The 15,584-nt window shown below is 36.4% G+C and overlaps 1 protein-coding gene across 3 annotated transcripts in view; it reads right to left on the bottom strand.

Annotated features, from left to right (window-relative positions):
* Nucleotides 1–578: 578 nt before the first annotated feature.
* The window catches only part of FNIP1 (folliculin interacting protein 1), a 159,202-nt gene continuing 144,196 nt past the window's right edge, over nt 579–15,584 (bottom strand). For all 3 annotated transcript variants that reach the window (XM_050792741.1, XM_050792743.1, XM_050792742.1), the window contains 3 exons: nt 10,688–10,885; nt 5,957–6,072; nt 579–3,623 (listed from right to left, as the gene is read on the bottom strand). In XM_050792741.1, coding sequence (XP_050648698.1) covers nt 3,545–3,623; nt 5,957–6,072; nt 10,688–10,885 — 393 coding nt within the window. In that variant the 3' untranslated portion in view covers nt 579–3,544. The remainder of the gene's footprint in view (nt 3,624–5,956; nt 6,073–10,687; nt 10,886–15,584) is intronic.

Raw genomic sequence — 15,584 nt, 5'->3', positions numbered from 1 at the left:
TTTGTCAGGCTGGTCTCAAACTCCTCACCTTAGGTGATCTGCCCACCTCAGCCTCCCAAAGTGCTGGGATTACAGGCATTAGCCACCGCACCTGGCCTGTATTGAATACTATTTTCTTAACATTACATAACTTCTAGGTTTTAGATTGTTGGGTTGTTTGCTTTCATAAAAGCATTTAAAGAACTTTTCAATTTGTCACTGTAAGAAGATACTCTTATATTTTCTGTTACTATGTTTTTATTCATAAGAACATATGTTAAAAATTCTCACAACAGTAGGTGGGGGGGGGGCCCACAGGAGGAAGGCTGGACAGATTATCTGGTAAAAGTAGCAGCCAAAAATTATTTAGCATTTGGAGTATGCCAGCACTGAGCTAAATCCTTAACATTCATTATTTCATTTGATTCTCACAACCACCTCATGAGGTAGATTCTATTAAATTACCAATATGGAAATACCAATGGGGAAAGGTCACATCCTTAGAAGTGTCAAACTTTGGACAAGAATCTAGGTGGTCTGACATCAGTCCATAATGTTACATATACCTTAATATATGAAAGAAAGACCAACACCATCCATCAAATTGACATGTGTATTTATTGCACAAATATCCCCTAGAACTGGGAAGTTATTATAATACAAGTGTACATTTGAGAAATGTATACAGAACAAGAAACAACTATGTACATTTTACATATCCAACATCTAAGTAACTTAGAAAAAGCAAACAATCTCATAAGACATCTACCAGAAATAGGCATTATGTAAAATCTGTTTTTTTAAGTGATCATCCCCAGAGTATGCCAATTGGAACAAAACAAAATCTGTACTAGTATGTTTTTATTGCACTTAACATTTTCAAACTCAAAATTAAGACATATTAATAAAAGCCAGAAATATTTAAAATCAAACCAATTAGTTTATATACAAGAAAAAATTAGTTTTAATTCTATAATGTAAAAGATCCCTTTTTTATTTCCTGTTTCAATAAACAGGGTTTTTTTTTTGATATGTAACAACTGTCTGTACCATAACTTGTAAAAATTATTTCCAACAAGCCAAAACTCTTTTCACATTCATCATAATGACCACACTTCAAAGTAGCAGCAGCTCATTCCTTGGGCTTTGCGTAAGGAAAGAATGACTATGATGAAGGTAATAGAAATTATAGAGGGATTAGATTATAAAACTCAGGAATGGGAGGGAGGGGGAGGAAAAAAACAGTAACTCACGAATCCTATAAGGATTAATGATTCTTTAAGAAACTATAGGTCATTTCCTTCCCAGCAAAGCTTAGCTTTATGAACAACAGTAGCATGAGCCACCAACTTATGAGGACTAGAATTTCTAAATGGTTATTAAACATTTTAAATAAAGAATAGTTTGATGGTTAAGGAAACACCCAGACATTATCCAACTGCTACATAGAGCTACAATAAAAAATAATAATGTACAAGGCTGGGCACAGTGGCTCACACCTGTAATCCCAGTACTTTGGGAGGTCGAGGCAGGTGGATCACTTGAGATCGGGAGTTCAAGACCAGCCTGACCAACATGGTGAAATCTCATCTCTACTAAAAATACAAAATTAGCTGGGCGTGGTGGCACACACTTATAATCCCAGCTACTTGGGAGGCTGAGGCAGGAGAATCACTCGAACCTGGAAGGCAGAGGTTGTAGTGAGCTGAGATCGCACCGTTGCCCTCCAGCTTGGGCAACAAGAGTGAAACTCCGTCTCAAAAAAAAAAAAAAAGGTACAATGACCCGCAAATGTATGAACTTTTTAATATTCTGAATTCTGCCAAAAGGATTGACTCATAGAATTCCAAAATTAGACAACTGGATAATTTTGCTAATGTACAGAATAAGAAAATTAAGCCAAAGAAAATATATCCACAAACACTCCTTGGCAGCGAGTCATCCATGGGAGACTCAGGTAATAACTGGGACTAGGTAAAAGGTCATGGGCCAAAGAGATTGCAGACCCACCAATTTCAGGTTTACATTCCATTAAAACAACCATTTCTTCTTTGTCTAGTTGGAGGTCTCTTGAATACATACAGAGCAAGGCAAAATGTGACCCAATGCTGTAAATTCAAGGTCAAAGACAACTTTCCATTATCTATTGAAAATTTAAACAGCAAGAATGGATGTGTTATATAGTAAATATATTTAATAACTGAACAAGTGGTTTTCTTTTTTTAATCAATGATGAAATTATGATGAAAATAGTCAATGAAAGCAGAAACCAACTCTACTACTAGCATTAAAAGTCTCTTAGACCAGATAAGCTATAAACTATAATGTAGTATTCAAGTAAACTGAGGTAGTAGAGAGTATTGAAAACTTTATCCACCCACCTTTCTATTTACATTACTTACAAGAGTTTGGTTCCGTATTAGCCTTTCTTACAAGCAACATTCTATAGTATGTACAAAGGCAACAATTGAGAAGTGAAAATCTTTGAAAAAAAATGCGCTTTTGGAAGGGAGGGGCTCTTAGAAAAAAAAAGAATAATTTTAAGAGTTATGAGTTCTATTAGTGTAAATTGAGTATTATTAAGCAGTGAAACAAATATTCAGGTCCTATGGGTTCATGAGGGCTGATACCAAAAGCAAGGGCCTTGGCTACCTGAGCACTTTTAAAGAATATAGTATTGTTTTTGCCAATGCTTTGGTGCAATTTTTAATTCTAATTTTCATTTATGTTAAATTAGTGAATATGCAAATATTAATATTTGTAAGAATAGCTCATACTTACAAACAAATGATATAAAGTAGTATTCTCATTTTGGGAATCTCAGCCTTAAAAAAAAAAGGTTGGCTTTACTTATATTTTAGAGTACGTGAAACAGAAAAATCACCCATAAGTAACATTTCAGCATTATAGACAATACTAGTTGAAAATATATATTTTTTAAAGGCATGTTTACCAATCTTGTATTTCTACCTCTGCTTTTTAAAAAAAATAGGTACATATGTACACTTGGGTGGATAACATAACACATTTACACTCAATTATTCTGAGTTTGTTATAATAGGTTGTTTAAAATACTTATTTTGAGAAATAACCAGAAATTAGCTGTTTTGAATTGCAAAACTAACAAATAATCAAGGTTTTATAGATCTCTGTACCTTAGAAATTAAAAATTAAAACCTAATGAAATAGCTATTTCTGAGCCATTAAATCATGAGACATTGTTGCTGTTTATGAGTTGTGACAACACTGCAGTGATCACATGAAACTCTTGATAATATTCATTTTGTAGAAATTTCTACCATACACTTTGGCTTTTTCAAATGCTTCAAAATTATTGTTGCTTTAATTTCATTTGTTTAAAAATCTACCACCACCCAAAAGTCCAGTCAAAAAGAAAAAGCCATCTGACATACACAGAATACACAATGCTACGCAGGATACCCTGGTGACTGACTCATTCAGATGGAAGTCTAAAAGGGAAAAAGAATCTCCATAAATGCATGTTGTGTCTGCTTCCTTGGTTTCTACTTATTTTCCCACCAATTTCTAACAATCTTTAGGTATATTAAAGGAGTATCTGTGCAACATATGGAGAGTGAGTGCTTGCTACAGCAGCCAGAAGTGGAAGATCACTGGATTCAATCCTGAAATAAAGGGGAAAAAAAATTCAGTTTTGATTTTCTGTACCGAGGACATGAACTCTACAGGCAATAACCACCACCTGTAAGGTCACTATACCTCAACAGTTAAGAAGCTAGGCCACTCTGGCCAAAATGAAAAATTTTCAGTAAATAAATCACAGAACTACAGATATGAGTAACGTCGTCGTAAATGTAGGAAAGTGTCTCAATGACATGCTGATGGAACATGAATTTGGGCAAGGCACAATGACTAACAACTACAATCTAGTGTAATAACAGCTGGGTGCGGTGACTCATGCCTGTAATCCCAACACTTTGGGAGGCCTAAGTGGGAGGATTGCTAAGCCCAGGAGTTCAAGACCAACTTAAGCAAGATAATGGCAAGATATTGAGACCCTATCTCCATGAAAAAATTTTAAAAACCAGCTGGGCATGGTGGTGTGTGCCCATGGTACCAGCTACTCTGGAAGCTGAGGCAGAAGGATCTCTTGAGCCCGGGAGGTTGAGGCTGAAGTCAACCATGTACCAACAGCACGGCGACAGAGCAAGATCCTGTCTCAAAAAAAACAAAAAAACAAAAAAACAAAAAACAGTAATAGTGTGTACCCAGATTGTTTTAGATTCAGATGTTTCTATAATAAGATGTATTGGAAGTAATGGGAGCTACTTCAAAATACATCCTACCACAAATTTACAGGAAAAGAAAAATAGCCAATCAACATAGAAAATATTAATCAGACTCCCTCATGGTTAGAGAAACGTGAATAAAATCAGATGCCATTTTTTAGCTAGTAGCTTGGCAAAGATCAAATTTGGTTACAGCCAGTAGTGAGAACAGCGCCTCTTACTGTTTGTGGGAATTCATATTGAAACTTTCTGGAGAGTATTCAGTATAATCTATCAAACTATCTATCAATACAGGCCCTTTAACCAAAAATTCTATTTCAAGGAATTTATCCTACAAATGTCAGAGATTTATATTCAGTCTAGCATTGGTTTATAGTAGCAAAAAACTAAAAATAATCTAAATTCCAACATTAATGGAATGCTAGACAGCCATTAGGAAGAATGAGATTATTATGTGCTTATATGAACATTCAAGATATAGGAAAAGGAAAGTTGTACAAGGACACAAGAGTATAAGTCGTTAGATTTTTAAATAATATTCATTTAAAAATTCTATAAAACAATCTGTTAACAGTGTTTGAGTAGGGGTTGGAAGTTGGGGAAAGAAGACAATGACACTTTTCATTGTATGTCAAAATGCACTGTAAATTTTGGTTATATGTATGTTACTTTTTAAAACTTGTCTTAAATATTTTTACATAAAGGCATTAAACACACACCTTACTCCCCAGAAAAACAACATTATATCCTGTTAATTGATTTTCCAAATACTGGAGAACAATTCTCTCTGTATAACTCAAGTCAAAATCATCAGGACTGGACCAACAGTGTGGTACTACAGAATATAAATAGGGTCTAAAGGAAAAAAGATATAGAGTCATTCAAATCCCTAATTAGTCCTACCAGTGTGTGTGACATCTGGCATGTTAACTTACAGAATCATCTGTTTCCAACCTGGATAACATTGCCTACACACTGCAGGATGATAACAAGAATTAAGAAATAACACTAGTAAAAAAATTTAATTTGGTTTCTGACATACAGTAGGTTCTCAGTGATACTGGTTTCTTTTCCCCATCATAAAAGCAAAATTAGATAAAAGTTCTAGCTTGTTTTGCTTTCTTTAATGGCATTTCAAGAAATGATTCATATGAACCCACCTAAAGTGGCCAGAGAACCCAAGAAAAGTGACCACAGAACATAATGAAATAGGGCCATACTATGCTCCCCCACCAACTTCCCATTCCTCCTTCAGTAAGCATTTTTGATAACTGTTTTCTACCAGAGAATAATGCAGAGTAGACAGACATAATATATAGTTAATGGGGAGGAAGGAGTAATATATGGATAACGTATTACCATCCTCAGACTTCTGTTACCTCAATCAGCTCATTTAGAAGGCAGGGCAGATACTTGGAAAAATGAGTTTGCAACATATTTAATAAATAAAAATGAGTATGTACTTATTTTTCTCAGAAAAAAATTCAGATTTTAATTCATTCTGATTATATTCTCAACCGATTGTATATAATGGCACAAAGGATAATGCCTTTCAGGTTATTATATGGTACAGGGCAACCTAAATGATAACAGCCTCCAGCTTCTAATAGGAGAAGATACATAAAAGAAGAAAGGGCAATTCTGAGGAACATTCCTTGCATGATGACAGAGCAATGAAAGCAAAGCCAGAAAAGAAACTATTAACATACCCCAGAACCACTCCCAGCTCCTTGACATGAACACGCATCTGCCCCCTCAGGTATTCAGACAGCATTTTACTTTTGAAGTATAGCTCCTGCAACCGGTCTTCAAGATGCATTACACACTGTAGTTAGGGAGGAACCAAGAACCAGGTCAGAAAACAGTTTGCAACTCTCAGTCATGGCAAACTCCAAAACATAATGTTTTTGACAATTCTGTTTATTTATTTCAACATGAACTAAAATTTGGAGCACATTTTTAAAGTATGTAGTTTTAGCTAAAGAGGGAAGTGAACCTTTTTCTAGCTCATATCAAAGATTACCTTCTACAGCATCAATTTTTTTTTAACTGTGCTAAAAATACACATACAATTTGCCCTTTTAACCATTGTTGTTTGTTTTTTGTTTTTGAGACAGAGTCTCGCTCTGTCACCCAGGCTTGAGTGCAATGGCATGCTCTCAGCTCACCGCAACGTCCACCTCCCAGGTTCAAGCGATTCTTCTGCCTCAGCCTCCTGAGTAGCTGGGACTACAGCCATGCACACCACACCCGGCTAATTTCTTTTGTATTTTTAATAGAGACAGGGTTTCACTACGTTGGCCAGGCTGGTCTCAAACTCCTGACCTCAGGTGATCCACCCACCTCAGCCTCCAAAGTGCTGGGATTACAAGTGTGAGCCACCGTGTCCAGCCCCAAAACCATTTTTAAGTATACTTCAGTGGCACTAAGTACAGTCAAAATGTTGTGCAACCATCACTACTATCCATTCCAAAACTGCTTTCACTATGTTTTTATTCCAAATTTGATAAATGTAAAATTTTTACAAATTAATACTTTTCAAATGTATTTACACAGGAAAGGATGTATTCTCCTGTGGAGAATAAAAAACAGTTTGCAAAAGTTCATAAAGAATGCTATGTAGTTCCCCAATTTCTAAGCTGAAAGACTGAAAATTAAAACACATCTGGGCATTGTGGTTCACACTTGTAATCACAACACTCTGGGAGGTGGAAGCAGGAGGATCATCTGAGGGCAGGAGTTCGAGACCAACCTGGGCAACATAGTGAGACTCTGTCTATACAAAAAAAAAAAAAAAAAAGAATTAGCCGAGCATGGTGATATGTGCCTGTAGTCTTAGCTACTCAGGAGGTTAAGGCAGGAGGACTGCTTGAGCCCAGGGTTTTGAGGGTGAATTGAGCCATGACTACTACTGCAATTCAGCCTGGGTGACAAAAGTTAAAAAAAAAAAACAACAAAAACCTAAAACACATATATTTTGTTTAATGTCAATTAACTTGTTCAATTTACTAAAATAGGTGATTTATCATGTGAATTGATGCTAAACATATTTGAGGAAAAAACAGAAGTTTCAGGTGCTAAACATTAAATTCTTGCAAAGTGTTCCTTTCCAATGAAAATCAGCTATTAAAAGCTCCTAATAAAAATCCACTTTATTACTGGAAAAACATAACCAAATGGTTGTGGTTTTATAGCATATGTTTTTTTCACAATGCTTTAGGCTGATAATGCCATAAGAAAATTTCAACTGCAAAATATATGTAGATATAAAATATGTAATATAATTTACTATATTAACCACTTCACAGTATATAATTCCATAGTCCTAAGAGCATTCAGTGTTGTGCAACCATCATCACCATTCATTTCTAGAACATTTCATCATCTCAAAAACTCTGTACTCATCATCTCAAACAAAAACTCTGTACTCATTAAACAATAACTCCTTATTCTCTTTTTTCCCGCAGCTCCTGGTAACCACTATTTTAGTTTCAGTCTCTATGAATCTGCCTATTTGTGGTACCTCATATAAGTGGAATCATACAATATTTGTCCTTTTGTGTCTAGTTTATTTCGCTTAGCATAATGCTTATGAGGTTCATCCATGTTGTAGCATGTATTAGAATTTCAGCCCTTTTCATGGCTGAGTAAATATTGCATTACATGTATTATACCAAATTTTGTTTATCCATTCATTTGCTGATGGACGCTTGGGTTATTTCTAATGTTTGGCTATTGAGAATAATGTTTCTATGAGCAACAGTATACTGCCTGAATCCCTGGTTTTAATTGTTTTTAGTATAAACACAGAAGTGGAATTAATAGATCATATGGTAATACAATGTTAAACTTTTTGAAGAAAAGCCAAACTTTTCCCACAGCTCCCGCACCACTTTACATTACCATCAACAATGCATGAGGGTTCCAAGGTCGCCACATCTTGGTCAATACTTACTATTTGTTGTGAATTCTTTTTATCATAGTCATCCTTACAGGTATTGAATGGCAGCTCACTGTGGTTTTATTTGCATTTCCCTAATGCCTAATGATGTTGTGCATATTTTCATGTGCTTATTGGCCATTTGTATATTTTCTTTGGCAAAATGTCTATTCAAGACCTTTGCCATTTTTTAATTCAATTGTTTGCTTTCTGTTGAGTTGTAGGAGTTATTTATATATTCTGAGTATCAATCCCTTTTGCGATATATGATTTGCAAATATTTTCTATTTTATAGGTTGTCTTTTCACTCTGTGATAGCTAATAAAAGTTTTTAATTTGATGAAGTCCAATTTATCTATTTTTTTACTTTTGTTACCTATGCTTTTGGTTTCAAATTCAAGAAGTCACTGCCATATCCAATGTCAAAAAGATTATCCCCCAGGTTTTCTTGTAAGTTTTATAGTTTTAGCTCTTAAATCTTTGATCCATTTGGAGTTCATTTCTGTATATGGCATAATTCTTTTGCATGTGGCTATCCAGTTTTCCCAGCATCTTTTGTTGAAAAGACTCCTTTCCCTGTTGAATGGTCTTGGCACCTTTGTCGAAAATTAATTAAACTTACATGTGAGGGTTAACTTTTAGGATCTCCATTCTGCTTCACTGGTCTGTATGCCTGTCCTTATGCCAGTAGCACAATGTTTTGATTACTGTAGCTTTGTAGTAAGTTTTCAAATCAAGAAATGTGAAATCTACCAACACTGTTGTTTTTCAAGATTGTTTTATCTCTTTGGGGTCTCTTGAGATTCTTAATGTATTTTAAGATGGGTTTTTCTATCTCTGCAAAAAATATCAATTGGATTTTGATAGGGATTACATTTAATCTGTAGATAACTTTGAATAGTAATGGCATCCTAATAATACTAATTCTTTCAATCCAAGAGCATGGGAAGTGCCTTCATTTACATATGTCCTTAATTTCTATCAATAATGTTTTGTACCTTATAGTGTACAAGTGAGTCTTTTGTCTCCCTAAATTTATTCCTAAGTAATTTATTCTTTTTGGTGCTATTGTAAGTGGAATTGTTTTCTTAATTTCTTTTTCAGAGTGTTCATTGTTCAAATAAGTATATATAAATGCAACTTATTTTTATGTGTTTTGTATTATGCAAATCTGCTTAATTTGCTTATTAGCTCTACCAGTTTTTTGTGGAATCTTTATGTTTTCTATGTACGAGAAAATCATGTCATCTGCAAACAGAGATAATTTTATTTCCTCTTTTCCAATTTTGAAGTCTTTTGTATTTTTCTTGCCTGATTGCTCTGGCTAAAACTCTCAGTAGCATGTTGAACAGAAGTAGTCAAAGTGGGTATCATTGTCTTTTTCCTAATCTTAGGGAAATATTTTCAGTCTTCCACCACTTAGTGTGATGCTGGCTATGGGTTTGTCATAGATATCCTTTATCATCTTGAACTACAGAGCTTTTAAACTATGCTATGTTATAGTTCTCCTAATGAGTGAAAGAAAGAACCTTGAAAGTTAGAAATGGGGTCTTTTACTAGTAAGAGGTTACCAGTATCACAAAGAGATCAGTAAAAGTCCTGACATGACAATGAGGATCCAGAATGTACTGGCATTCTACACAAAGTTGGGACATGTTGCATGACTATACTACACATGATCAAAAATTCTGGCTGCTGAAATCAGAACATATAGACATGTACACATCCCCTTCTGTCTTAGCTTGGGCTGCCATAACAAAGTATCATAGACTGTGTGGATTAAAAAAAAAAAAAAAAACAGATATATAGCTGGGTATGGTGGCTCATGCCTGTAATCTCAGCACTTTCGGAGGCTGGGGCAGAAGGAACACTTGAGCTCAGGAGTCTGAGACCAGTCTGGGCAATGGGGCAAAATGTCATCTCTACTAAAAAAATACAAAATATTAGTCAGGCGTGGTAGCACGTGCCTGTAGTTCCTGCTACTCAGCAGGCTAAGGCAGGAGGATCACCTGAGCCCAAGAAGTCGAGGCTGCAAGGAGCCAAGATCGCACTGCTGAGCTCCAGCCCAGGTGATGGGATTAAGACACTGTCTCAAACAAACAAAAAACCCCAGATATTTATTTTCTCACAGTTCTGGAAGCTAGAAATACAAGACCAAGGTGCAAGCATGGTTGGGTTCTGGTAAGGGCTCTCTTCCTGCTGGCAGACAGTCGTTTTCTCACTGTGTCCTCACATGGTGGAGAGAGAAAGAGCTTTCTCTCTCTTCCTCATCTTCTTAGGCCAGTAATACCATCATGAGCACCCCACCCTCAAGACCTCATCTTACCTTAGATACCTCCCAAAGACCCTGTCTCCAAATACTGTCACACTGGGAATTAGGGCTTCAATATATGAGTTCAGTAATGACACATTCAGTCCCTAACAGCTTTTTTTCAGAAAAACAATGATGAAAGCTTTAAGCAGTGCTTAAAGTAATGCAAATGTCGTTACACATACTTACAAAATTTGGAGACAAGTTATGCTTATAAAGCTGAAGTGTGGAATGAAGCAGATTGGAAACAAGACTGGAAACCAATACTTCCTTTCCCAATTTATTATCTGTCACTCGTCTCTGGCTACTGGCCACTTGAACAGTCCATTTATCCATATCAGCTATAATACAGACAGCTTCTGCTATTGGTTCATCCAAAACTGGATGCTGGAAATAAAAGAATAATTCATCTTATGATTAGCAAATGAAATTTCCAAAAATAATGGTAATTCAGCAATGAAGGTTTACTAAACAAAAACAGAAAAAAAAATTAAACTTCAATATTTCAATATCTCCTTGACCAAGGAAAATAATTAACTCATTAACAAATACCCTGAGACATATTATAGATATCATCATAGATACTTTGTATTCATTACAAGGACTTTGTATTATTTAGTCCAGAACTTAACTTTCAACAGTCTTTTGATCATTCATTAATTTGACAAATGTATGCTCAACTATGTGCCAGGCAATTGAAAGAAAATGTTTTTTACCCTGAAAGAGACAAACATTTTATTTTATTTTATTTTGAGACAGTCTGGCTGTCGCCAGGTTGGAATGCAGTGGCGTGATCTCAGCTCACTGCAAGCTCCGCCTCACGGGTTCAAGTCATTCCCTGGCCTCAGCCTCCTGAGTAGCTGGGTCTACAGGCATGCACCACCACGCCTGACTAATTTTTTGTATTTTAGTAGAGACGGGGTTTCACCATGTTGGCCAGGATGGTCTCGATCTCTTGACCTTATGATCCGCCCACCTCGGCCTCCCAAAGTGTTGGGATTACAGGCGTGAGCCACTGCACCTGGCCTAACAAACATTTTAAAAATAGAACAGGACAGGACAGGACAGATGCTGTGGCTCACATCTATAATCCCAGCACACTGGGAGGCTGAGGTGGGAGGACTGCTTAAGGCCAAGAGTTTGAGACTAGCCTGAGCAACATAACCAGACCTCATCTCTACAAAAAAATCTAAAAAATCAGCCAGGAATGGTGGCAAGCACCTGTAATCCCAGCTACTTAGGAGGCTGAGGTAGAATGATTGCTTGAACCCAGGAATTCAAGATTGCACTGATCTAAAACTGTGCCACAGCACTCCACTGTGGGTCAAAGTTAAGTAAGACACTATCTCAAAAAAACCACAGAAAACAAAAACCACAAAACAACAACAACAACAAAAAAAACAAGACTTATTCACACAAATAAGTCAATGGTAAGATTCTGTACTAACTATCCCCATATGTCAGGCATTAATATCCGTCAGCACCAGAGAAGGTATTCCTTGATGTCATGAAGTACTTTGCTGCCTACATGAATTAGATTTTTCTGTTTGACTAAGACATCTGTCCGGAGTATGAATACAGCAGTTAAAAATGGGACACAGCAAAATATGTAACAGAGTTCTCCAAGATACATTGTTAAGTGAAAAAAAAATTCAGTCTGGGCGTGGTGGCTCACGCCTGTAATGCCAACACTTTGGGAGGCCAAGGTGGACCTATCACCTAAGGTCAGGAGTTTGAGACCAGCCTGGCCAATATGGTGAAACCCTAACTCTACTAAAAACACAAAAAATTAGCCAGGCATGGTGGCAGATGCCTGTAATCCCAGCTACTCAGGAGGCTGAGGCAGGAGAATGGCTTGAACCCAGCAGGCAGAGGTTGCAGTGAGCTGAGATCGTGTCACTACTCTCCAGCCTGGGCAACAAGAGCAAAATTCCGTCTCAAAAAAAAAAAAAAAAAAAAAAAGGGTCACTATACATACAGTTATGTTTCTAAAAATTCGGATCTATAGCTAAATGAACATGTATAGAAAAAAGAAAGAAAATACTCAAATCAAGTATGCAGTACTGAAGATTTCTGTGAAGAAGCAAGAATATTAAGAGTATGAAGAACTTTTACTTTTTACTCTGTATATCTTTATACTGTTTGAATTTTTTCATTTTTCTTTATTTTTTTGAGACAGAGTCCCACTCTGTCGCTGGCCTAGGCTGGAGTACAGTGGCGTGATCTCAGCTCACTGCAACCTCCGCCTCCCGGGTTCAAGTGATTCTCCTGCCTCAGCCTCCTGAGTAGCTGGGATTACAGGCATGTGCCACCATGCCCGGCTAATTTTTGTACTTTCAGTAGAGACAGGGTTTCACCATGTACGTCAGGCTGGTCTCGAACTCCTGACTTAGCAATCTGTCCACCTTGGCCACCCAAAGTGCTGGGATTACAGGCATAAGCCACCACACCCAGCCCTTATTGTTTGAATTTTTATCACAAGTATTTACTTTCATTGTTAAAAATGTTAAGACAGTGAAAAATAATACTTTAACTCATATATATATAGTCATGAAAAAGCCACAAGGCATATGGCTATGTCCTTGCCTTCCCCTGGTTTACAAAGACCAAAAATGACAATTAAGTACAGAGCATGACTGCCAGAAACAGATAGTGACCCTACCTTTAATATTTTTCTGTTTTTGGAAAGGTAAGGATTTTTTTTACTACTGGCCAAATAGAATAGCAGCAACAAGACTGAGAGTAAAACATTTATAATATGAAATACTCAGACCCATGGCTTTTCCTCTCTAACTTTTAATGTTACTACAATTAGGATAAGGTACTACTATAAGGACAAAAGTTTACTCCTGGATAAGCCCAGGTTTAGCATCCTCAAATGATATTACTTTGCCTAGTTAATGAACAACTACTCTGAATAAAGCTGCTTCCTAGACAAGAAACAAACACAACAGAACTCAGAGACTTGTGAGGGAGATCAAAATGAATACATCTAGCTTTAAAAAAAAAAAAAAGTGTTACTGATGAAGCAGAAACCAAGTGCTGGGAAGCAGAGGAGGGCAATCGTGGGATCTGTGTGATAGGGAGTTTCGCAGTGAAAGGGACATAGGAATATGACATTGAAGTGTATAGATAGAATTACTGGTGAAAAAATGGGAGAAGAACATGGATAATTCAGTAAGACTCAGAAATAGAAGTAGATGCAAATGGCTACATCTGTGGGAAATGATATAGAGAAATAAGAAGAGAATGGCAAAAAGTCCAGAAATATACCTTGGGAAGATTTTCCATGGAGCCCCAAATTTATATTTGTTTTTTATAAAACAGTATTCAAATATTTATTCGTCTCTTGCCAAGGATAAAACACTTTGTTATTCATCACTTAATTATGGAAATATAATTTTGGCAAAGATATATACGTCTGTGATATTGTGAAATATATTCAGCTGACCAACAACATGGGTTTGAACTGAAGGTCTACTTAAATGCCAATTTTTTCCAATATAATATCTGGGTAAAGTTTTTGGAAATTTGCAAGAATTTGAAAAACTTAAAGAGACAAAACTGTGTAGCCTAGAAATATGGAAAATAAGAAAAAGTTAGGCATGTCATGAATACATAAAATATATGTGGATGCATGGCACAGTAGTGTGCATTTGTAATCCCAGCTACTGGGGAGGCAGAGGCGGGAGGATCAACTGAGCCCAGCAGTTCAAGAGACTAACCTGAGCAACATAGTAAGACCCATCTCAAAACAAACAAACAAAAAAATGTAGACAGTATATTTTATCATTTAGTACTGTAAAATACACACAAATCTACTATAAGTTAAAATATATAAAAACTTACACACTTACAAAGCATACAAGGTGACATTCGCAGCCCAGAGAAATGTTAACAAATATATAGTATTAAATACATTTGTTTGTATATAATATACTTATGACATATTAATATAGTTTAAATAACTTAATATAGTTATAACATAATATAGTTATGATTATAACTGCATAAAACTAGCTGTAGTACCTACTGTACTACTGTAATAGTTTTGTAGCCACTTCCTGTTGCTATTGCCCAGAGTTCAAGTGCTGCAAGTATGTACTTCAAACACCCTGCCAACTTAATCGTCTCTGCACGAGCAGTTCCGCTCTCCAATAAACAGCGTATCTCAGTTAAAAACTACTCTCTTTTCGAGACCATCCTGGCTAACACAGTGAAACCCTGTCTCTACTAAAAATACAAAAAAAAAAAAAAATTTAGCTGGGCCTGGTGGCGGGCACCTGTAGTCCCAGCTACTCGGGAGGCTGAGGCAGGAGAATGGCGTGAACCTGGGAGGCAGAGCTTGAAGTGAGCCGAGAACACGCCACTGCACTACAGCCTGGGCAACAAAGCGAGACTCCATCTCAAAAAAAAAAAAAAAAAAAAAAAAACTAATTTCTTGGGAGGCTAAGGCAGGGGGATCCCTCAAGCCCAGGTGTTGAGGCTGCAGTGAGCTATGACTGCACCAAGGACTCCAGTCGGGGTGACAGAGTGAGACTCTGTCTCTAATAAAACAAAAAGACAAAAAGATAACAAATGAAACTGATGTCTAAAGCTTCTCATGTATTTTTCATCATGGTTAGTGTGATACAGCAAACCCTGAATAATATCGTGGGACCCACATGGAGTACCACTAGTGATGCTGGAAATGCTCTCAAGGAAAGTAGAGAGAAGTTAAGACATTACAAGAAAAACTTGAATGGCTTGATATAGACCATAGATTAAGTAGCTGTGGTTACCCATCATTTCAAGATCAATGAATCCACCATGAGGACTGTTGTAAAATAAGAAAAGGAAATTTGTGAAGCTGTCACTGCAGCAATGCCACTAGGTGTGAAAACCATGCACTTTTGCAGAATACCTTTTAAATGTCATAATGAAAATGCAGCTCTTATGTGGGCACAGGGTTGCTGTAAGAAAGCTCTAACTATAGACTCTAATATTACTATTTTTTAAATGAAGTCATTATATGACAACTTAAAGCAAACGGAGGGTAAAGGATCTAAAGCTGGAGAATTTAATGCTAAGAAAGGATGGTTTGATA

The sequence above is a fragment of the Macaca thibetana genome, chromosome 6 (genome assembly GCF_024542745.1).
Source record: "Macaca thibetana thibetana isolate TM-01 chromosome 6, ASM2454274v1, whole genome shotgun sequence".
Lineage (NCBI taxonomy): Eukaryota > Metazoa > Chordata > Mammalia > Primates > Cercopithecidae > Macaca > Macaca thibetana.
The sequence above is the reverse complement of the archived record's forward strand: the minus strand, read 5'-3'. Positions and strand labels throughout refer to the sequence as shown.